At 36.6% G+C, this 25,881-nt stretch overlaps 1 protein-coding gene across 6 annotated transcripts in view; it reads right to left on the bottom strand.

The window, feature by feature from the left end:
* Cftr (CF transmembrane conductance regulator) overlaps positions 1–25,881 on the bottom strand; it is a 272,563-nt gene that overhangs the window by 117,987 nt on the left and 128,695 nt on the right. For all 6 annotated transcript variants that reach the window (XM_063285515.1, XM_063285514.1, XM_063285513.1 and 3 more), the window contains 2 exons: positions 13,973–14,083; positions 4,866–4,974 (listed from right to left, as the gene is read on the bottom strand). Coding sequence is in view for 5 of the 6 variants with exons in the window: in XM_063285514.1 (XP_063141584.1) it covers positions 4,866–4,974; positions 13,973–14,083 (220 nt within the window). In the remaining variant the exon portion in view is untranslated. The remainder of the gene's footprint in view (positions 1–4,865; positions 4,975–13,972; positions 14,084–25,881) is intronic.

Here is a 25,881-nt window from a genome sequence, read left to right as displayed (position 1 = left end):
GAACGGCATGTCTATTTTACATATTGCTACTAATGAATTAGATCTTGTCTTGCCTCAACTAACAGGACGTACTCCTCTTTTGAACAATATAAGTCATCTCACAAGGACACTGACAGTATTACTCTGGAGGAGTATATATTCACACAGTAAGTTACCGGTTGTTTCTTCACTGGAAAACTTCAATGACAAGACGGTCTGTAGATTACATAGCATAAACCTCACTACCACATAGTGCTGTTATCACTGAAGGGCAAAACCAGCACTTCTAGACTCTCTCCTTCTATCATTTCCCCTAATCTCTTGTATGTATCATGTTCTCTAATATTTACAATGGAACCATTCATAGATCCGCATGACATTTTTTAAGTGTGGAAAAAGAAAACAATAGTAACTGATACCTAGTTTAATCTATAAAGCACAGTCCTTTTCAAAACTCGGCACTAGAACATGTGAGCTGCATGTCCTCTGCTCCTTAGACTATTTTCAGAAATAAAAGTTCCCTCATTTTCACCACACTTAAATAGTACTCCAAACAGAACTGTAGCAATAAAAAATAATGTAAAACTATTTTAAATAAGATAATATTCAATTAAGTATTTTAATAATTTTATCAGGCATAAATCAAAACAGAATTTTCTTAATTGTTTTTCTTAGAAAATAAAAGAAGCTTAATACTAATGTTTAAGACAATAAATTCAGAATCATAAAATTCAAATAGCCCTTTTTACATTTATTTTTGAGAATTTCATACATGAATACTTTATACACAAACACAATCACAATCACTTCACCTCTCTTTCCCTCACTTCCAATGCCATCCACATCCCATCTGATGGGATCCCTCACAAGTTCTTGACTTCTTCCTTACTATTCTCATTCTAGTATATTTACTCTGTGTCAGCTTGGTCACTTCTATAATTTAGACAGTTCTCCTTACTGGCAAACTCTGGTAATCTAGAATGGTCTCTCCTATAACATCATCCCTGGAAGTACTATGCAGAGGTTCAGTAATACCCAAGCTAATTGCATTGGTCCATTTCTTTCTACGAGCATAGATGATTTTTTTCTGCTAGGAGAGATATAGAACTCAACATTGTGAGTTCAAAAGACTCTCTGGGGCCAGAAATTCTGACATATGACCCTAATCCTATCTAGGAAGGCTGCAAAGGGAAGATTATGAATTCCAGGCCAGTCTACATACACTTCCTTCACACCAAAAAAAAAAGTGTCATCTAGGTTAGTGATCATGTAAAAACTAGCTAAAGGACTTGCACTTACGGTGGGAATAATTCAAGTCTCAGAGCAGTCTACCAGGGGATGCCTGAATGCACTTCCAGACAGAGCTCTAAGTCGCTATAGATGCATACATATACTTAAATCACTTCCGCTGTACCTGGCAAATAATCAGATGTTTCTAGAGACAGACAGGTAAGTCTCTGTTGAGTAGATATTCAGACCATAGAGAAAAGTTTAGACAAAAACAGAAGGGCACACTCAGACTTGTAGCTAAATTATATCGATTTTATCTTTATAGTTAAAGAAAAGAGACATGCTGCAGGCCTGGGGATTTAGTTCAGGAATGCATGCCTAGCTAGTATGTGACGTGTATGAGTTTCTTGCTATGTCTTATCCACTAAGTAATAGTATCGCCCTCACTTGTAAGCACATTTAATATATCTTTACATTTAGAATATTAGGGCTGGTGGTACTAACAGAATACCAATCTGCTACAGAACAAGCTGTAAATATCACAGTAATAATGAAATAACAGATTTGATAAACAACATCTGTATCTGGTTAAAGTTACCACAAAGCTGAATAAAAACACTGCTTATCAACCTAAGAAAGATGTCCCTCCAGAATCAGGAATCAGGGATAGTTAATAAACACAAGTGTTGGAGTCAGGGAAACAAAAACATACTGACTAATATGACCACTTAACATTTTTATGAAACGTCTAGCTAAAATAATAAGAAAAATGAGTCTATAAATTATATAAAAAGCAAAAAGTACCTGTATTAGTATGAAATGTGATTGATTCCAGAAACTATTAAGTACATTGAAAAAAATCTAACTGAACTAAAAAAACCTAAATATTGCAGAGATTATGTTTCACCCAATCTATTTTATAAGATTAATGTAATCACATAAAAATTTCAAGTATATTTTAAAAATAAATAAATTTGCACCAGGATATTGACTCACTATGTTGTTACAAGTGTTATGATATATACAATACCTTCCTAGTGAGTATATTTAAGCAATAAGTATTTATTAAATCAATAAATGAAATTATTCTGAATTTGAAGAATAAAAACAAAATGAAATTTTAAGCTACTGGATATTAAACCATACAAGTATACATGTCACAGGACAAAGAAAGTATACTGATTTATCTGGAAATTCCAGTGAAAGGTCCAAATATATATAATAATTTAACTCATAATGCATGGCACTTAATTCAGTGGAGAAAGAAAATTCTAAGTGGCATAGATATTGAGTGTAAAACATGACATAATGAGGCATAAACAGGAGCTGAAGAAATGGCTTCATGGTTAAGAGGATATGATTTTTCTAGAGGACTTGAGTTTGGAATTTTGTTCCCAGCACCCACATAAAGGAGCTTACAACTGTCTGTAATTCAAGTCCCAGGGAACCCAATGACCTCATTTGGCCTCTGTGGTACATGCGCACATCTGGTAAAAATATAGACAAGCAGATGCACATACACACCCTTAAATAAGCAAATCGTGAAATAATAAAGTTAAATCAAATATATCTGCACCTTGCATAATAATTGAGTTTTCTATACCTCTGAGAAAAGCATAAAACAAAAAAGATTACACAGATATCTAGCAATTAAAATTATAATAGCTAAAAGTGAAAACATGTCCACACGTGGTGGCCCATGCCTTTATTTCAGTGCTCAGGGGCAAGAAGCACTTAGTTCTCTGTGATTTCCAAACTGCTTGTGTTACAGAGAAAATTCCAGACAAACCAAGACAACCAGGGTTACATCTCAAAAATAAGTTAAAAATCACTAGTATAAAGTTATAAAGCCCATAAAAGTCTAGGGAAAACATTCTAATATTAAACAGAGAAACACAGCAAAATTGAAATAGAATAAGAGGCCATACACACATGTCCCAGGAATGGGACAGAGATGAGAAGTGGTCCTAGGTAGCAGCCTCTAGAAGCTTTGCTCTCTGAGAGCATTCATACTGAGGGGATGTGTGGAGATCGAGTGCCCCAGGCAGAGCCCATGCATGAGCAGAACTCCTCTAAACATTCTTGCTTCAGTAGCAGGGGGCTTGGGTTCAAAAGCCTGTCTTAGACTACAACAGACAGATCCTTTATAACCGTCTGGGGACTATAGGAACTGTGCATTGTGTGAATTAGGTTTCCTTTATGTACTTTAACTAATTTAAGTTGAACTATTGATACCTATATGTAGCGATGGAAACATGGAATCAAAAATACTTCTGAGTGTACACCTATGAATTCTACAGTAAAATCTCTTTGGTGATCATATTCTGTCAGTGATACACTTACAGATTCCCTGCACTGAGCTTCCCTTAGATTATCTTTAACTGTCTCTCCTACTTAGGTTTTCAGCAGCCTGTTCTTCTGTGCTGGAAGCCTTAAATATTAAAGACCATGTTATGTCTGGCTGCTGAGTCAGATAAATTAAAAACAACTCCATAGTCAGTGGGGATGTACCATAGCTAATATGATTTTAAAATTGCGTCACTGTTGTAGAAATAAGGTCCTGATGGTATTTCCTTTTTCTTAACCTTTCATAGGTGAAGGCAATTTTTATAGTGCTTTTATAGTACTGAAACCAACTAAATAATTGTTATGCCACAATCATCATGAAATACAGAGGACCAGGATTTAAACACATTTTGAATACATGCCCTCTACATTCATTCTATACAAGTGTTATATCTGTTTCAATAATCTTTGCTTATTTAACAGGAAAAAGAAAATGCCTAGAAAGAATACACAACAGTAAAGCAATGGCATTGGATATTTGACAACCAATTGGTTTATTAGAAGCTTATTTTTTTTTATTAGAAGCTTATTAAAATGGCTAAACTTTCTCCCATTTTCACTGTGAGTTGGAAGAGGAGTTACGATAACAAAGGCTAGTAAGGTAGTAGGGACGAGGATGTTGGGAAGCTTTGTAACAAGCAACAAATTCACAGACAGAAGGAATACATCCTACTAGGGTGACTATAGTTAGCAATAATATATCAACAGTCAGTAGAGAATTTTACTTTTCTCACCACAAAGAAATGATAAATGATTGAGTGATCTATGTGTTAATTACCTTCATTTTATCATAAAAGACTGTATACATATATTGAAATTGTACACTGTATATTTTATGATGACAATTTATATATGTCAAATAAATCTTTTAAAAATAAAACTTAAATTGATCAAAATATCATGAACATTCCTCCATATCATTGACTGAATGGAATCTTATTCTTGTCATGAGATTGTCTTCTAACATTCTCTTTTTTAATACAGAAAAGTAAAGGTGCCAGTAATCTCATATACCGTTAAGGCATTATAATCTGGATTCATAAAGAGCCTAAACAAGTAACTTGCTTTTCTGGACCCATTTTAATTTTGAACTATAAATCAAGACATACATTTTAAGAATTTCCACTTATCTTTTGTAGAATTTTCGGTCATTTGTGTTTAGACTTGTAATAGAATTTTATTTAAAAAAACAAAACAAAAAACAATGATAAAAACCTTTGTTTGCAAGATTGCCCTTATCTTTCTGTAATCACAAAACTAGTGATTATATCTTAATACTCGGACACTATATTCACAAGGGAGAGTCTCACCCCGAGGTATAACAAGACTCCGTAGAAGACGAATCTCCAGACAAAGCATCGCCGGAGGGCGTGGATAAGCTGGGGCTTCTTTTTGGAAGCTTGTTCCCTGTCCCATTCTCTGCAAAGAAAAAGAAAGATCGACCAGTGAGCTGCAGGGGCTGAGCTGCTCTATTTCCCTTCCCACTCTCTGTCCCATGAGTGACAAGGGGCATAACAACCATGATGCAAGCGAAGCTTTGTGATCTCTCCAGTACCAACTGCCCACCCAGATATTTGTCATGAAATCACTCTGCAGAGCTTCATTTTATGAAAATACTGAATTTTGTATGTTAAAGAACCGTACTAGGTTTCTTAAAAGCAATGACGAAGGTGAGCAAATGATTTATAACACTGAGAATGTATTTGTGCTCAGAATGAGATGCAAAAATAGATATTTTAAGCTTTTTTCCTGTTATCTCATGACAGTTGTTTTTTTTAACTGTCACAGATTTCACAATATGCAAATTTCAAACAAAAAATAAATCAGGTGAATTTTTGTTTTAAATATATTTTTAATTAATATAATTACATCATTTTCCCTTTCATTGTCCACCTTCTATCCCATTCAATGTCTCCTCCCTTAAGCCCCTCCCCATCCCTCTTCTGCATTTCTTCTCAAATTTATAGGCATTTTGTCTTTGATTATAACATTACACACACACACACACACACACATGCATACATACATACATAAACACAGAAATAAATACAACATGGTGAGTCCCTTTAGTACTGCTTGTATGTATATGACTTCAGGGATGACTTCTTGGCATTGCGTAACTAACTAGGGATCACACCTCTAGAAAAAAACATTTCTCTCTCAGTTGTCTATAGTTCTTTGTCTAGGAGTGGGGCTCTTGAAAGAAGGGGTCGAAGCACTGTGAGAGCCAGAGGCCAGAAAGTCTGTTGTGAGATATGTCTCCTAGAAATGAGAGGGAAGCTACACTCAATACCTCAACAATCTGGTTGCCTAAAAGAGACCTGAACAATGACAATACCAACAGGCATGCTAATGAAGGGGAACCACCAGGGGAACATTTTGTGATTTAACACAAGAAAACCCTTTTAGAGTTTAAAAGAAAAAGCATGAAAGAATCATCATTAAACTTCATACCGAATTCATTTAGTAGTGCATAAATCTTTGAAAATAGAGCGAAATAAAAGCGTTTTACAGTAAGGATCCACTAAATAGTACTGACACAGTTTATTGCAGTACCACCATCAGCTGGTTTGTTGCAGGATGTTGGCATTTCTGTTTATTAAGAAAATGTATTTATAATTTTGTAATGGAATAAAATATGTCTCATTGTCACTTGCATCTTAATTTTCAAAATGTGCTGAGATGAAAAACATTCCATGAACCACAGACAAGAACTGAATGCATACTCAGATAAAGGCCTTTTATTCCATTAATGGCTACTTTCATTCTCATTAAGTTAGCATAACAAACTATGGTTCTACATCACTTCAGAGGGAGAGCACACGACTAAGATTAATGAAAAGCTTGGAAGGCTCAGTACCTGGACCATGATTTCCCCAAGAAACTTGCTAATGGCAGCTGATCTATAAAGACTCACCAACCCATGGTCCTCTTCAAAATGGAGCCAGTTTCTCCATCTCTGATATTTAGATAGTCTCAGGGAGGGAGGATGGACACAGTCCCACAGTAACTTGGTGTGCTGGAGGGGAGGCTGACACCCAAAGGGGTGTGGTTCCCACTCAAAAATGTAATAGAGGGAGACCTCGTGTGAGGGGCACTGGGAGGAGAAGAAGGTCTGATACTGAGTTGTAAAAGGAGTAAGTTAGTAAATTTAATTACAAACAGGGCACAAAATTCCATCGTAGCAGTGTATTCTCCATGTCTTATCAAAATTTTTCGTCAATATTTTCATTATAATTTAACGGTCAATTCTACCTAGGGAATGCAGAAGAGGGAATGTCCATAAACCAAAGAAATGGTTTTAAGATGAAGATACCAATACCAGTGGGATAGTAAATACAAAACAGTATGACATTTGACAGAAACATGTCACTGTTATCCCTCATCAAAGCAGTTTGAGGAATATGGTCAAAACAGAAACCATATTTCAATGCCATATTTCAGGCATTGAAATATAAATGGATGGTAAACAAGTGGAGACCAGAACAGCAGAGAATTGTCAGATGGAGAAAAGTGACAGGTGACAGATAAGAGATGAGAGAGATGCAGACCTGAGGGGAAAGAAGCTGTCATTTTAATCATAGAGCTTGAATAATCTGTAACTCTAGAGCAACTAGCAATAAACAGATAGCATTAACAGCAACACAGTAAAGAAGCTTAATAAGGGGAAAGAGTTCCAGACTGGAAAAGCTTATAAATTAGTTAGAAACACAGAGTGGGTTTGTGGTTTCACACTGCAGTGATACAGATGATTCAATCTCATGGCTACAAAAGTGAGGCAGAGGAGTCAATGAATGGACCTTAGCTAACAGACTGAGGACTTCAGTCACTTCCCAAGGGTATAAAGCAGTACGTTCAATAAATGTATAATAAGAAATAAGATGAAGAGATACAAAATTGTAGCAATGAAAATTATGTAAGTTAGAACACATTTCTTCTTAGAACTTAATATATCCATTCTGACACAAAGAGTTTGAATTAAAACACAATAGAAGAATTTTTAACTCTATCAATATAGGGATTATAAAACTAAGCACAAAAGTATAAGGCCAGATAATTCTATAAATTTGGTGATGAAAGAACAAAAGAGGAGGAAGGAAGGAAGGAAGGAAGGAAGGGAGGAAGGAAGGAAGGAAGGAAGGGAAGGAGGGAGGGAGGGAGGGGAGGAGGAAGGAAGGAAGACTTGTCTTCTGAGAGATCCACCTGAGGAGAAAACTAATCTAAGGAAATATGCCAGCATAGGGCAAATATGACAAGTAGAAATTTGATCCAGATATATTGTGCCCACTGACCCTCTCAGGCTAATCCTCTCCCAAGACACTCACATATTTTAGGCCTCATGAGCTACTAAATATTCTCATTTTAATTGATGAACCTAGTTGACTGGACTTTTGTCACTCACAATCACAATGGTCCCAACCAATAGTCAAAAAAGGGGAACTATGATAAGTTCACCTGGACTAAATTATTCATCATTCAGTGGTTGGCAAATTACATTATCTCTAAGCCGTGGTGTGCTCATCTGTAAGATGAAGATAATTACGATTTTTCTTTCAGAGTGGTCAAGATGAGAATTTATGGTTGAAATGTGAAAGATTCAAATTCATAAAGTATAATGGTTTCCATGAGGTATAATGGCGTTCGCACATTCAGCTCACATGAATTTTGCTCCAGATGCATAGACTATACTACATATCTTTGTACAGGTAGCTAAAAAGCTGGCTACCCTTTCTTAGGCCACATACTCTGACCCAAACTTCCTCTAACAGCACCATAGATGGAAATGGCCTTCTATTCCTACTGAGACTTAGTACTCTCATGGACACTGCAGATATCTTCAGTGAAAGGCCATGACTTGAACAAAAAGAGGAACTCAATAGCTATTTGAGATGTACAAATCCCAGCACAAAAATGAAATAAACATGAAAAACCAAGATACCACGTTTCCTCAACAAATTACTGATCCTACAATAATACCACTTAAAGTATGAATATATTCAAACATCTAAAAATGACTATACTACAAAAGAACAAAGGGATTAATGAAATAAAGAAGTCAATACAAGATAGGATAATAAATTTTAATTAAGAGAATTGTTGGAATTTTTCAAACTAAAATGATTCTGGAAGTGAAAAAATTAATAATTCAAGTAAAAATCTTAGTGGGAAGTCTAATCAGTAGATGCGATTGTGCAGAAAACAGAGGATGAGAACTCAAGACAACGTATTGGAATTGTGTTACTCAGTAAAAGTCAGCAAGGAATTTTAAAAACATCTGTGACCAATATGGGAAACCTCTAGAACTCCATAGTGAAGGCTTTATAAAAAGTCAATGAAACCATAAAAGAAAAAAATGCCAAATCTAGAAAAAGAGATGCCTTTCTAGGTGTCAGAGGTCACAGAACACCAGAAAGACAGAGCCACAAAGGAAACTTCCTCAGCACATGTTATGGATAAAACATTAAAAGTGCAGAATAGAGAAAGAGATTGAAAAATAAAAAAGAGATCAATCATAAAGAAGGGGAGGGGGAGGGATTAGGGGGATGTTTGCCCGGAAACCGGGAAAGGGAATAACACTCGAAATGTATATAAGAAATACTCAAGTTAATAAAAAAAAAAGAGATCAATCTCTTCTAATGGCAGAGCCATCAGAATAGCACCTGATAATTCAGCAGAAATTATTCTTCAAAAAAAAAACTTATTTACTTTTAACATCTTTCTTTTAAAAGAAAACAATTTGCTTAAAATTTAAATACCTAGTTATTTCAAAGGAGGAATTAAAACTGATCCCAAAAAAAATCTATCATAAGCCATCATAAGAACATAAAGCAGAAATCACAAACCGAATCAATAAAATATATGTAAAGTAAATCAGTTTACTCTCTTTCCTCCCTCCAGCCCAGCCCAAGTCCCTTTCCTCTAACTCCTTCCAATATCTCCCATCTAACTCCCAAATCATTGCTTCTTCTAAGCCAGAAAGGCTGGAAAAGGTATATCCCAAAAGAGTCAAGAGTTCCAAAAGATCATAATTGTAAGCCCATAGTATTATATTCAGCAAAATTATCTATTAAAACTTAAAGAGAAATAAAAAATGATAAAAAGAGATTAAAGGAATTTACAGGTACTAAGCCACCTCTATTAAAGATACTGGAAAGAATACTAGAGTCTGAAAATAAGATAAATGGGCTTCACAATAATTCACAGAGAGTGAACTCCATAACAGTTTATCAAAACCCAAAGCAGTACTTCACAGAAATTGAAAAAGATAATCTTAAAATTCAAATGGAACCACAAAATACATAGGCTAGAAAAAGCGAACCTGTTATTGTAAAAGTTTCCTAAAATATATACAAACATGTAATTTAAGGGCTTTTAAATGGAGTTGCCCTAATAACAGAGGGATGATACCTCTGTTAGGCTATCAAATAAGCATTCCAGTGCCAGCCAAACTTAGGCAGAGCTTGTGAAATTCTATGGAAGAGGGAGCCATAGATTGAGGAACCAGAGAGGTCAAGCATATTACAATAAAATATATAGAATCAACTAACCTGAGTACATAAGGGCCCACAGAAACTGAACCACCAGACGAAGAGTACACATGGGACCATGGGTCAGATCTGTGTAACAGGTATACAGCTTGGTCTTTATGTGGAACTCCTAACAGCAGAAACAGGGCCTGTATCTGACTCTACAGCTGGTTTTTGGATCCCTTTCCCCTAACCGGGCTGCCTTCTATTATGACTGAGTCATAATAGAAGATGCACCTAGTCCTACTGCAACTTGATATGCCAAAGCAAGATGACATTCATCAAGGGCCTCCCTTTTTCTAGGTCTTTTCTGAGGAGAAAGGGAGGACTAGAGGATGGCAGGGAGGTGATGTGAGAGGGAGGCATTTGGAGAAAAGAAGGAAGGGGCTTCCAGAGTTTTTGGCTACTGGAGTCCCATAACCCCCAAATATTATAAGCTACATATTGTCAATGTTCTTTGTTAGCTTCCAGAGTTTGATAGAAAGACCCTACTGGAAGTAATTGGAGACTTGAGCAATAAGATTTGAAAAAAAATCAATCAGGTACCCACAAGGAAGCTTCATCCACAGTGGCTGGTGATCATAGTGCTGAAAATTCTATGCATGCGACTGGAGGAAAAAAGTTAACAGTCTTACTCAGGTATAAACGCTGACATCTAAAATGAAGACTGGCTTTAGAATCGCAAGTGTGTAAGGACACTGAGAGACATGAATGATATCAATTCATGTAATCAACCTTTTCTGATTGGATTGAAGGCCCACTTAACAGGATAGAAGTTGTGCTTGGTACCATTAACTGGGATTATGATAACCCTAGGGGTGAAGCTGATGCGATTATTCTGCTAAATAGACATAGTATTAACCTGCTACCTAAATTCTTATCTATATTTATAGACTTGTGCATGTCTCAACCTTCATCAGATAAGCCACTTGGTGCAGTAGATGGCAATTAATTTTGAGGTCCAAAACTGATTCGTTTGTGAAGAAATGACTGTGGAGTTTTCAGCTCAAAATGAGACACCTATCTGGTCAGGGGTCATCACGGAAGTGGGCATAGGATGAGTTTAAGAGCTAGAGTTATTGGATACATGTGGAAATATAGTATGTGCTATCTGTATTTGCTGAACATGACAGCACTGTTGCACATATGAACTCACAATAGCTACAACTGCATGTACAGGCCTGTATACAACCATACCACAAACAATCTTGGCATGGATGAGAGGGTCTTATGAAGTCCCACTACTACCTGAGGAGCGACTGGTAATTAGAGAGTTGGCTTTCTGGGATGCAGCCGGAGAAGCCACCCATGACCCAGTAGATGGACCTATCCTATCCACATATGATAGAACTAAGTGGAATCAGTGCGTTTTTAAAAAAGTATATGAAACTTGGGAAGGAAACGGGTAGTGAGGATCGGATAGGCATTGAGTAGAAGGGAATCAAAGATGGACTTGACAAAAACTTATATGCTTATATGAAGTTGTCAGTATAGTAACACAAAATTAGAAAGAAAAATACATAATATAACTTCTCCTCTCAAAAAAATCCAAATATATTTTGTTTTAATATCAAAAAGCTGGACTATTCCTACTTTATATAATCATAATAGAAACCACTAATTTAAGAATATTCAACTGACATATAATTGTTTTAGTTACTTTTATACTACTAAACAGTCCAATAACCCATAATCTAATGAGATGATAATGTGGTTTTTATCTGAGTTTGTTTATATAGTGGATTACGCTGATGGATTTCCATATATTGAAACCATCCCTGCATCCCTTGGATGAAGCCTACTTGATCATGATGGATGATCATTTTGATGTGTTCTTGGATTCAGTTTGCAAGCATCTTATTGATGCTTCTAATAAATAGAAGCAGTCATTAAAGCCTCCCAAAGAAAAAAAGCCCAGGACCAGATGGGTTCAGTGCAGAATTCTATCAGACCTTCATAGAAGACCTCATACCAATACTGTCCAAACTATTGCACAAAACAGAAATAGAAAAATCACTACCCAATTTATTCTATGAAGCCACAATTATGCTTATACATAAACCACACAAAGACCCAACAAAGAAAGAGAACTTCAGAACAATTTTCCTTATGAATATCAATGGCAAAATACTCAATAAGATGCTTGCAAACCGAATTCAAGAACACATCAAAATGATCATCCATCATGATCAAGTAGGCTTCATTCAAGGGATGCAGGGATGGTTTAATATATGGAAATCCAACAACGTAATCCACTATATAAACAAACTCAAAGATAAAAACCACATGATCATCTCATTAGATGCTGAGGAAGCATTTGACAAAATTCAACACCCTTCATGATAAAAGTCTTGGAAAGATCTGGAATTCAAGGCCTATATCTAAACATAGTAAAAGCCATATACAGCAAACCAGTAGCCAACATCAAACTAAATGGAGAGAAACTTTAAGCAATCCCACTAAAATCAGGGACTAGACAAGGCTTCCTACTTTCTCCCTACCTATTCAATATAGTATTCCAAGTCAAAATGAGACTGAATGTGGAGCAGAGACTGAAGGAAAGGCCATCCAGAGATTGCTCCACCTGGGAGATCCATCCCATATACAGACAACAACCCAGACAATATTACGGATGCCAAGAAGTGCATGTTGACCCTGATATAGCTATTTCCTGAGAGGCTCCGCCAGAGCCTGACATATATAGAGGCAGATGCTTACAGCCAAGCATTGAACTGAGAATAGGGTCCCCAATGGAGGAGTTAGAGAAAGGATTGAAGGAGCTGAATGGGTTTTCAACACCATAGGAAGAAAAACAATATCAACCAACCAGACTCCCAGAGCTCCCAGGTACTAAACCACCATCCCAAGAGTACACATGAATGGACCTATGGTTCCAGCTGCATATGTAGGAGAGGACAAACTTGGTGTTCATCAATGGGAGGAAAGGACCTTGGTCCTGCCAAGGCTGGATGTCCCAGTGTAGGGGAATGTCAGGGCAGAGAGGTGGGAGGGAGTAAGTGGGCAGGTGAGGGAGCACCCTCATAGAAGCAGGGGAGGGTGGATATGATAGTGGATTTCTCGTGAGGAAACCATGAAATGGGAATAACATTTAAAATGTAAATTTAAAAAATCCAATAAAAAATGTAAAAAAAAAAGTTGCAAAAACAAAAGAATCCACCAATCAAAGGGTACACATGGAGGGACACATAGCTCCAGCCATATATGCAGTAGAGAATGGCCCTGTTGGGCATCAGTGGGAGGAGAGGTCCTTGATCTTGTGAAGGCTACATGCCCCAGTGTAGGGGAATGCCAGGGCAGGGTGGTAGGAGTGGGTAGGTGGGTGGGGGGAGCACACTCATAGAAGCAGGGAGAGGGAGTTTGGGGTAGGGAGTTCCCAGAGGGGCAACCAGGAAAGGGAATAACATTTGAAATGTAAATAAATAAAATATCCAATAAAAATACTATTAATAGAAATAAAAATAAGAACACAGAAAAAAAATAAGGAATGTACCTCATTGTTAAGAGTGCTTAACAAACAAGCATACTTATTGGATTTTCCCTACTGCTGGAAACAAATATAATTTGCTATACAATGATGTTATTTTAGTCTTTCTAAATTTTCCATTTTTCTATATTTTTTGAAGATATAGAAATTCTCAAGCTCTGCATCTTTTTTTGTGTTTTTGCAGAAGAGGCCATTTCTTAAGAAAGTTGAATATCTTTCAATTGTTTCATTATTTAATTTTTTAGTTAATCGAGATTCAGTAAGAGTATAAGACTATAAGATTTAAATACACCATTTTAAAATGGAAGATCTAATATTCCAGCTTTCTCTAAAAGACATGAAAAGTATTTTTCTTTTGCTAGTAAAGTCAATGATAAGATCATACCTTTCTAGCTTTTCAGACAGGTGGTCAGCTGAATCAGAAGAAGGGGCTTGGTATATGTCTGACAGCTCCAAGTGGTGTCTGTACCCTTTTCTCAAAATTGGTGTGGTCCAGCTGAAAGAAAGGAGGGCAGACAGATTTATTCACTTGATTAGGTCTCCAATGTAGACATGATTCTTATATGCCTACTGTGTACAAACAAAAAGATAAAAAGTGAAATAAGACAACTTACATAGATATCTTAGCTGATATACCCACATGAACACCAGCACCTCTAAACCGATGCCTTTGCTCCATTCTGAATAGACAAATCTATTACAGTGTAGTCTTTCCCAAATGTAGCCTAATTCAGCAATGAGTTAGCCTTTTAAAAACATGAGTATAAACAGTGAATAGTTTATACCAGTTTGCTCACATAATCATCACTATATCATTGCTTGAAATTATTAATCATCACCATCTGTTCTATTTACACTGTAGATATATTTTAGGAATTTAATACATAATTAATGAGAGAAACTAAAGAAGTTGATGAATGAAATAAGCAGAGCAGCCCTGTTTGTTCAAACATGCTGCTTTTAAGTATTATGGCAAAAGGCAAGATAACATTCACAACAACAGAAATCAGAACTTCTAACACACACACACACACACGCACGCACGCACGCACGCAACGGATTGCCCTGGAGTTTGTATTTTGATGCTAATTCTGCTTCCCCAAGAAGGGCTGCCTAGTCACATACTCAGTACTCAGGTGACTTCATCCGAACCTTCTCCCCATGTTAACTTGTAAAATAAAGAAAGAGCTAGTGATTGGGCAGGGAAAGGGAAGGTGGAGCAGAAGAGTTGAAGAGAGGGGAAGGAGAGAGAGAGAGAGAGAGAGAGAGAGAGAGAGAGAGAGAGAATGATGAAAGAGGAGGTGGTGGAAGGAAGATGGAGCTGAAGCACATGGCCTGGAGAAACCACGAATTCTAAGGGATCGCACAGCTGGGGAATAGAGTAGTGTAGTGGTAAATCTGCCCAATCTAGGCACAAGCTTGTATTTACATAAATCGAGTTGTGTTTTCTTTGCACGGGCTTATTTGGGTTGGAGAGGTTACTGCAACACACACACACACACTTACACACACCTCAAAGACTGTCACTAGTGACACCTCCTCCAGCAAGGCCATACCTCTTAATTCTTCCTGAACCATTTCACCAACTAGTGACCAAGTATTCAAATATATGAGCCTTTGGAGGTCACTTTTATCCAGATCTTCACAATACTAATTTTCAATTAAAAATATTTGACAGCAAGCCTACATGGTGTTACATGCCTCTAGTCCCAGAACTTGGGAGACTGAGGCAAAAGAAGGTGGTTTGAGAGGCTATCCTGTGTATATAGTAAGTTTAAGACCACCCTCTAATATATATATATATAGATATAGATAGATAGATAGATAGATAGATATAGATATAGATATAGGTATAGATATAGATATCTAGCTACACATTATTTATATATAATAAATTTTATATATTAGAGGAAACCTGGAAAATATATATGAGAGGAAGAAAGCAGAGAAGAAAAGGAAATTATAAAAATATCAATCATCCACCAAAGCTAAACAAAGAATTCTCAGCTGAGAAATATCAAATGGCTGAGAAGTACCTAAAGAAATGCTTAACATCCTTAGTCATCAGGAAAATGCAATACAAAACAACCCTGAGATTCCACCTCACACCAGTCAGAATGGCTAAGATTAAAAAAAACTCAGGTGACAGCAGATACTGATGAGGATGTGGAGAAAGAGGAACACTCCTCCATTGTTGGTGGGATTGCAGACTGGTACAACCACTCTGGAAATCAGTCTGGAGGTTCCTCAGAAAATTGAACATTGAACTACCTGAGGATCCAGCTGTACCTCTCTTGGGCATATACCTAAAAGATGCTTCAACATACAACAAAGACACATGCTCCATTATGTTCATAGCAGTCTTATTTATAATAACGAGAAGCTGGAAAGAACCCAGATGTCCTTCAACAGAGGAATTGATACAGAAAATGTGGTACATCTACACAATGGAGTACTATTCAGCTATCAAAAACAATGACTTTATGAAATTCACAGGCAAATGGAATGAACTAGAAAATATCATCCTGAGTGATGTGACCCAATCACAGAAAAACACACATGGTATGTAATCACTGATAAGTGAACTTTAGCCCAAAAGCTTGAATTACCCAAGATGCAATCCACAGACCACATGAAGCTCAAGAAGAAGGATGACCAAAATGTGGATGCTTCACTCCTTCTTAAAAGGGGGAACAAAAATATCCATAGGAGGGGATGTGGAGGCAAATTCTAGAGCAGAGATTGAAGGAACTGCCATTCAGAGCCTGCCCCACATGTGGCCCATATATATACAGCCAACAAAAATAGGTAAGATTGATGAATCTAAGAAGTACATGCTGATAGGAACCAGATATAGATCTCTCCTGAGAGACACAGCCAAAACATATCAAATACAGAGGTGAATGCTAGCAGCAAACCACTGAACAGGACCCCCATTGGAGGAATTAGAGAAAGGATTGAAAGAGCTGAAGTGGCTTGCAACCCCATAAGAACAACAATACCAATCAACCAGAGCTTCCAGGGACTAAACCACTATCCAAAGACTATACCTGGATTGACCCATGGCTCCAACTACATATGTAGCAGAGGAAGATCTTGTTGGGCACTAATGAAAGGAGAAGCCCCCACCCAGTGTAGGGGAATGTCAGGGATAGAAAGTGAGGGGAACACCCTTATAGAAGAAGGGGAGGGAGATAGGATAGGGGGCTTATGTCTGGGAAACCAGGAAAGGGAATAATATTTGAAATGTAAATTAAAAAATATCCATAAAAAGCCCAAAAATCATCATTCATATATCAAGAGAAAATTCCAAAATAAATTCAAAAGAATGAGGTTTTTTTTGTTTGTTTGTTGTTTTGAGACAGGGTTTTTCTATGTAACCCTAGCTGTCCTGTAACTCACTCTCTAGACCAGACTGACCTTGAACTCATAGAGATCCACCTGTTTCTGCTTCTAGAGTGCTGGGATTAAAGGCGTGTGCAATTACCACCAAGTCGAATTTTATGTATTTGTTTAATTTAGTGATTTACAAAACTGGTTTCTCCCTCAGCACCTCTTTTTGTACCTCAGAGATGTCTAAGATTATTGTTATTGAGATTTTTTAATGATGTAAAAGAAAAGAAATATGCACACTAAACCACCAAAAGTCAGTATTTGAGAGGCAAGATAAACAAGTAACAGAAAATCATACTTTATCAAAGTCATTTGGAAATGTCATGCCAAATGGCAACATTTTGATACTGTTCCAGGGCACAATGTTCCAGGTGGCCTTCAAGATTACCCTCATCCCTCCCATAGAAGGGTCCATCTTCTTTACATTACTTTCATCTCAGACTTGCTCACTAGGACCAGCCCTATGCTCTTAATTGTTCTTTAAGTTGTCTTTAAGATTGATCTAAATTTAGATCCATCCCTAAGACTAAGTAAACTCATTATCCATTCCTTGCTAAGACATTAGTGATTGACCATGGTTTAGTGTGTCACTTCCCCCGTCGTTAACTTGCAAGTTTATATTTTAACAAGAGTCTTCTTTAACTAAGGGTTAACTAGATGTCCTCACAGCACACTGTGATTCACTGGTCATTCTTGGTAGAGGAAAACAGTGAAGATTCATGAAAATGGTCTGGATGCGTGAGGAAAAATGGTGCCACCATGGTGCAGTGCCTCTAGTAGATCTCTCCTGAGAGACACAGACAGAATACAGCAAATACATAGGTGAATGCCATCATTAAACCACTGAACTGAGAACGGGACCCCCATTGAAGGAATCTTAGAAAGGACTAAAAGAGCTTGAAGGGGCTTGAGACCCCATATGAACAACAATGCCAACCAATCAGAGCTTCCAGGGACTAAGCCACTACCCAAAGACTATACATGGACTGACCCTGGGCTCCAACCTCATAGGTAGCAATGAATAGCCTAGTAAGAGCACCAGTGGAAGAGGAAGCCCTTGGTCCTGCCAAGACTGAACCTCCAGTGAACGTAATTGTTGGGGGGAGGGCGATAATGGGGGGAGGATGAGGAGGGGAACACCCATATAGAAGGGGAAGGGGAGGGGTTAGGGGAATGTTGGCCTGGAAACTGGGAAAGGGAATAACAATTGAAATGTAAATAAGAAATACCCAAGTTAATAAAGATGGGGAAAAAAAGAAAAAAAAAAAAGAAAGAAAAGAAAGGGTAGTACAGCTAGGTACTCACTGCCCCAGCATCTCACAGAAGGAAAGGGACATTGAAATGGAGCTGACTGTATAGGAGGCAAAATGGAGGTAGCAATGTGGGATGTGATTTAGGCTATTACCCTCCATAAACTTGAAGCAAGAGTTTACTACAATTATTTTAAGTATCTATTTAGCAATTGCCAAAGAAGTTTCACAACCATTAGCACATTGTTATTTGCATTTGAAACTACTGTTAAGCAAGCAGGACAAAAAGGGGTGTTGCCTTATTACCAGGATTTGGAAATGGTACTCAGAGGTGTAAAACTTTTCTGAATTACTAACGTCAAAGATTTCTTCACATTCTTTTGAATTCATTTAACCATGCTCAGCTTTAGAAAAGTAGGTAGAGTGAGTTGTATTAAAATGAACAACAATGCCAACCAACCAGAGCTTCCAGGGACTAAGCCTCTACCCAAAGACTATACATGGACTGACCCTGGACTCCAACCTCATAGGTAGCAATGAATATCCTAGTAAGAGCACCAGTGGAAGGGGAAGCCCTTGGTCCTGCCAAGACTGAACCCCCAGTGAACGTGATTGTTGGCGGGAGGGCGGTAATGGGGGGAGGATGGGGAGGGGAACACCCATAGAGAAGGTGAAGGGGGATGTTGGCTGGGAAACAAGGAAGGGGAATAACAATTGAAATGTAAATAAGAAATACTCAAGTTAATAAAGATGGAAAAAAACAAAAAAAATAGGACATAAAATTAGACTATAAGCAAGGGAAGTGAAAACTAATAGGCAGTGAGTAGGTAGGGCTGTGATCTGCAAATAATAACCCCCTTTCCAGAAAACAAAAGCAAAAGCTGACTCATGACCTTCAGCATTCACTGCTTTATAAGGAATTTTTCCATGATCAACTTCAAGCTACCACAGATGAGAACTGGGAAGAGTACTGACCTGCATAAAATATTAGTATGACTACCTCCTCAGAAACAATGAACACAAATGACCTAAATACCATTACAAAATAAATGCAAGGTGATAACCTCTTGAACCTTTGTTTACCATATTGTAATTTAAGTTCTATAATTTGATATTAACAATGGCCATGTTTAGTAACTAGTTCACAGTTCAACTCAGCTAGAAAGACTAAAGTATGTTGATCACCACTGACAGAGATTCGAAATCTCAGAAGGCTGAAGGAAAGGAACCGAAAGAATGATGATCTAAAGAACACAGTTAAAAACAACGTATTCCACCTACTAGGAAATATTTGAAAATATTAAAATGACACATCACCTTTTAAGCAAGCAGAATTTTAGTGTCCTCCAATACCATGCCTCAAAAGACATTTAGAAGAAATATTGAAATCATTTTATCCCCTTAAAAAATATGACCATGATTCTTTTGGCTTGATATAAAGATTTAGTGGACATTCCCATAAATGAGCTTCCAATTCAGTTCAAAGTAACATAATGTGTGAGATACTTTTAAAAAAGAACATCCTTTGTTATCTCAGACTTTTAAATATATTATGTTACACAGTGACATCTAGTTTTAAGAAGAGAACCATAGCTCAATTACTGTAGGCAAAATAAATTCTGTAGTAGAATATACGCACATATCATACAGTTCACCATCTGCATATTAGTATTAGCCATTTCTTCTTGGCAGTTACACTACAGCAACCCTATATTTATGTTCCCAAATATGGCTCAAAGTCAAATATAAAAACTAAAATCTAGGGACAAAAGGGATGATCAATGGTTTAGAGCATTTTTGCTCTTATGGAGAACCAGGGTTTGATTCTCAGCACTCACATGGTAACTCACAAAATTTGGGACTCCAGGTCCAGGAGATCTGATATCTTTTTCTGACCTCAGAGGGCTCCAGGCACACATTCAGTACACACACACACACACACACACACACACACACACACACACATATGCAAAACAATCATCATATACATTATAAGTCTAAAAAGAATTTTTAAAACTAAATCTATTAGCTATATGCAATCACCAAAGAGTCATCTTAGAGAAAGATTTTATATTCTGAGATTAAACTAATAAATTAAACCAAATGTCTCCTACCAATGAAGTATGAGTTCTCCATTTCAATTTCAACTGCAAGCCAGTGTAAGAACAAAAAACAAAAAAGCCAGGCATTCAAATTTTAGACACATTGCAATATTAATGTGAAATTCAAGCCACTCTTTCTTTTCAGTGATTCTGAGTATATTTAATGGACTCATGCAAATTCAACAATGTTCAAGTGAGGATTTTAACCTCAGCATTTCCCTCATTAGAAAATATACAGTAAGTCAGCTATTTCATACGTCCGAGTGGTTCACTGGGACAACAGCAAGCACGGCATTGAGGCTCTCCTTTCCTGTCTTCCCTCTGACCCCACAGCTCTTCACCTCATATCCAAATGACTCTATGCATCCTGATCCATAGGCACTACATATGCTCAAATTGGTATTCCTTAAAAGTATAATGGTTTTCAAAATTTTGGCTATTTCTAACAGAAACTAGCTAATCAACTCTGAGGTAGCAGACTCATGTATATTTTCAGAGTTTACTAACATTCGGGGGTGGGGGGAAGCCTAGCATCTCGGAAATACTGTTCTGTTCACTTAACCATGGAAAGCTTCAGGTCTTATTATAAAAAATGCCAGTATTTTAGTTTTTAAACAAGCACATATTAACCTACTCTTTTAGTTTAGTTTATTCCATTTCTTTGGGAAAATTCTAATTTTTTATAGGATGACTTCTCATTTCTAATAATGAAATGATCTATTGCCAGAGATTGAAGGTGCAGTCGCTGCTCCAGGAGTGCCAAAGACAAGGCTCAGCCACCTGTCCATAAATATGTTAATTAGGGAGATGAGTAGTGACAAAAGACAGAGAATGGAGATTTCATCTAAGTGGGCACATAGTGAAGAACAAAAAAGGGTTCTGCACCTTTCCACTGAGTCCATCTTCAGGAGAGTGGCAAGGGCTTAGGCTTAAATACAAGAACCATAGGGGAGATGTAAATCATTAAAGAAATTTGGTCAAACCGTTGTCTGTTCTTAGGTTTTGTTCCACAAGTCAGTTCAAAGAAGTCATTATCATTTGTGGGAACAAGCCAGTTCCCAAGAAAGACTACTCCTGCAGAGGGCCTGCTTCTCATGCACAGTGATCTGTCTATGCAATTCTGCTCTCTTGGAATACAGAGTGACTACAGGCTACAGCCACCACTGAAGAAATGCAAGATCATCTTGGGAGTCTAGAAAAGAATGCTATAGAGGGAGACAGTAAGATTTCTTACTCTTGTCTTTGTGCAACCAGTCGTATGTAAAAGGGGGATGCAATAGATTAGGCATCATTATTTTTGAGACAAATACTACATAAGAGACATAAAACCTACATACAAAATTAAGAGTTTAATCCAAAGTTAAAGACAAAGTCAGCCAAGAATACAGATGCAAAATGCCCACATAAACACCAGGCTTTTAGCCTGATTATAGTGACCCTGGGCCAAATGAGGAGTCAGAGTTCTTCAGCAGAAACATCTAAGCTCCTGTTAAAAACCTGTCGATTATAATGACTGTTACAGCTTTGTCTTTTTTTCAAAACCTTTCCTCATAAAACCCATATTTTTAAAGCTAATAACAAATTTCCCAACTGGCATTTAGCTACATGTAACACAGTCCCCTAGCATTTTCATCTGCTGAAACTTGATATTAAGGTCATATTTTCAAACCCAATTGTTATTTACATAGAAAAATCATACTTCCACAGTTTTTAACATTACTTTTTATTAAACTAGTCAAATGAATTAAATTTTGTTACAACCAGTTGTATCATTTCTATTACAATTGGCATTAATCCACATTCATGGCCTTTTTTACATATAAAATAATTCATAAGATATCAATGAATGTTATCAAAACACTAGAAACTTACTTATCACCCTTATAAATTTAACATGAATTCAAAATATCTCTCATTGTTTCTAACCAGTCAAAGGATCGAAGTCAGACAGAGAAAGGGAGTCATTTGAATCAGTTGTATAGCACAGTTCTATCCTATTACTTAGCTTTAGGTATTTTGCTAAATGGTTATGAGAAAGAGAAGGAGGAATTTAATGCTAAAAGTCAAATAACCTCTATAAAGAGTTTTTTGCAACTTGTAAATAGCATTGTGAATGCCACAATTGGTTTATCAGCTTAGATGTGAAGTTATATTATAGCCATGTATAATCTTTAAAGAATCTTAAAATCTAAAATAGAGCTTATAAAAGCTCTAGATAAAACAAGCAGGCTTTAAGAATTCAATCTAACTTAAGACCTGCACAAGATCAAGCCAGGTAAATTCAGAATGAAGGCAGAGGTGATTATGAAGTCCTGACATTAGCTGAGATGATACTGGCAGGTGCTGGCAGTTGACAGAGGGAGCCTCAGTTTTGTTCAAGATCAAAGACTTGAGTCTATACATGCCACAGCAGATGGCCCTTGTCTCATCCACACACTACCAGCATTACATGGACTCAATGGGTTTAAAATCAACATATGGATTTGATAGGGATGATGGTGACAAAGACAGAGGAAATACCAGGAGGGTATGCATATAAGAAATTACCAAAAAAATGAAAATTTAAATCAGCCAAAGTAATGATGTCAGAGTGATCGCTGTCTCTCCAATGTTTCTATGAGGAATTTGGTACTGAATTTGCTACTTCTTCATTATACTGCTGATTGTATGAGGACTGACCACTTGATCAGCATGCTGGACTTTATGAATACTATACATGACTGTTAATTCTTAGTAGTTATTCTGGTTTAGATGGCTAAAATACAATCAATACAGTCAGTGCCTTTCAGAGGATCTGGATGACTAATTTCTTGCTACTCAACAAAGTGACAAAGTGATCACAAATTCTAAGAAAAAAATCTTTTAAAGGCCTAAGGGTTATAAGTATTCTGGTTTCCTAATGGAAAGTAGTTTGTAACTTTGTGTCAAAATGAGTCTAGACTTAAATAATAAAGTAAGTCTAGCAATTTCTTGATATACCTCTAAATGTACTCCAGGAAGGAAAGGGGAGGAAAGAGAAGAGGAAAGGAAGAGAGAGGGGAGGGGAGGGGAGGAAAGGTAGAAAGAGAAGGGGAGAAAAAGTAAGGGAAATAAAGTTTCTTTCTGAGAGAGAGAGAGAGAGAGAGAGAGAGAGAGAGAGAGAGAGCACATGAGCAAGTGCACATGCAGGCACTTACATGTGTATGTATGTATATGTGTGTACATATATAAGTGTGAGTATTTTCTTTGCAGTTGCTTTTTTAATGTGTAGTGATGAACATATAACTAAGAAAAGGAAACAACTCTTTAAGTTACACAGGAGGTTCTGTATGTGCCATTATGAATGCATACTGTGATTAACTAAACAAACTTTCTGATGAAATATGCTTTACCTCCAAGACAGCATAAGGCATAGATCAATACTAATTTTTCATGAAATCACTTATCCTGAAGTGTTCATCTTAGCTAAAACTTCATCTTGAAATCAAAGCTTCTACTATTACTGACTTCTACTACAAATCTAATACTAAAAAATTGCAAGAGATTTTTGTTTGTTTGATTTTAAGAGAACTCCAGATTACAACCCTATCTCTGTCATTTTTAAACCCTGTAGCTTTGGAGAAAGCTCTTAGAATCAATCTTTCTAGATATAATATCTACCATGATTACTACACCTGGCTTTTATGTGAGCCAAATTCACTGTTGTCTAGGAAGCATTACAGCTACTTGCTTCATTATAAATCATACATTGCTTGGCTTTGGTTTAATTTTCCTATCAACAGAGTTTATTATTATAGGCTATTACAATAGTAGATAATGTTATACTATTATAATAACATCACATTTTTAAAAGAATCACATAAATTATTTCATTATTTATAACAATTATTTTTACATCTATATATCCATCTTATAGACATAAAATTGGATATAGTGTTAAACAATTTATCAATGTGCAGTTAGAATTTAAAAATAGCCATGTAATATCAAAGTATTCATTTGTCTAATTTGCCATATTGTAACTAATTTGAAAAAGTAGCACATAATTGGATATAATACCAGAAGCATAAACAACAATAACCAAAATAGATAAAATGAACAAAATCTTTTTTATCTTTTAAAATATACAATACAGAAAGTACCGTATAGTCTACATAATTTCTGCAAGTCAAATATCTGGTAAGTGGTTTTAATATCAGACATATAAAAGACTTCTAACTCAGTAATAGACAAAAATAAAAATTTATAATTACAAAAGCAGAATAAAAAATTATCCAAAACAGAATTACACAAATGGCCAGCCAGTGTGCACATGAAATGATCATTACGAAGTAGGAAAATAAAATTGAAAACTGCAGCTAGAGTCCATTTTATATCCAGTAGAATGGCTGTAATAATGACAAACCAAACAGATAAAAATTATTGCAAATTTATGGAAAATTGGAACCCTCATGCTCTGCTAGTGGGAACATAAATTTGTGTGTATACTTTGGAAAATTATCAGTAAGATGTATAAAATATTAAGCATAAAGTTACTGCATGACTTACCCATTCCACTGTTAAGTATACGCCCCAAAGGACAAAAACATGCATCTACATAAAAACTCATACCCAAATGATAGTCTTATGAGTATCATTTACAAGAGGGAAATGGTTAAAAAGCAATTCCTGTCAAAGGAAAAATTAACAACATGTATATCCCTAAAACAAGTGATGTATCATGTGATAATAGGGACAACCTTTGGAACTACTGTGCTATATGAACAAGGCCAGTCACAAAACACTGAACTGTTTCATTGTATGAAGCAATACCATAAAGGCAGAAGTAGATTAACAGTTGCCTAGAACAAGAGGTGGGAGGCAAAATATATAGCTTGTTTCTCTGCTGCTGTGGTAAAACACTGACCAAAAGCAACTTGGGGAAGAAAAGCTTACACTTGTGCATCACAATGATGGAAGTCAGGGCAGTAACTCAAGCAGGAGCCTAAAGTCAGGAATTAAAGCAGAGGCCACGAGGAGAAGGATGCTTACTGGCTTGCTCTCTATGGCTTATGGATTTCCTTTCTTCTATATCATAAGATCATCTTCCAACTCAGGGATGGCATTGCCTACAATGGGCTTGCTCCTTCCACATGAATCAGGAATCAAAAAGGAAAGAAAGAAAGCCCCACAAACTTGCTTATGGGCCAGTCTGATGAAGGCAGTTTCTCAGTATAGGCTCTTCCCAGGTGGCTCTATCTACTTCAAGTAGACAAAACCCTTGATACAGATCAGCAGATAGCCATGAGAGAGCTAAGGAGTAATTACTAATGGCCAAGCAGTTTCTTTTTTGTATGAATAGAGGTTACATATTTAACCATATTGTAAATACGCTTAAAATTCATTATTTTGTATGTAGTAAATGGGGAAGTTGTTTGGCGTGTAAATTTTACTTCAGTAAAGCTATCCGTTAGAAAAGCAGCATGAAGGCTTGAAAAAAATCAGCATTGGTACTGGAAAGGCTTTCTAAGTGAGATATGCTTTTAGAACTGGGGATATGATTCAATGATTTTCAAACATTAATCCTTTTC

This window comes from Rattus norvegicus, chromosome 4 (assembly GCF_036323735.1).
Source record: "Rattus norvegicus strain BN/NHsdMcwi chromosome 4, GRCr8, whole genome shotgun sequence".
NCBI lineage: Eukaryota > Metazoa > Chordata > Mammalia > Rodentia > Muridae > Rattus > Rattus norvegicus.
The sequence above is the reverse complement of the archived record's forward strand: the minus strand, read 5'-3'. Positions and strand labels throughout refer to the sequence as shown.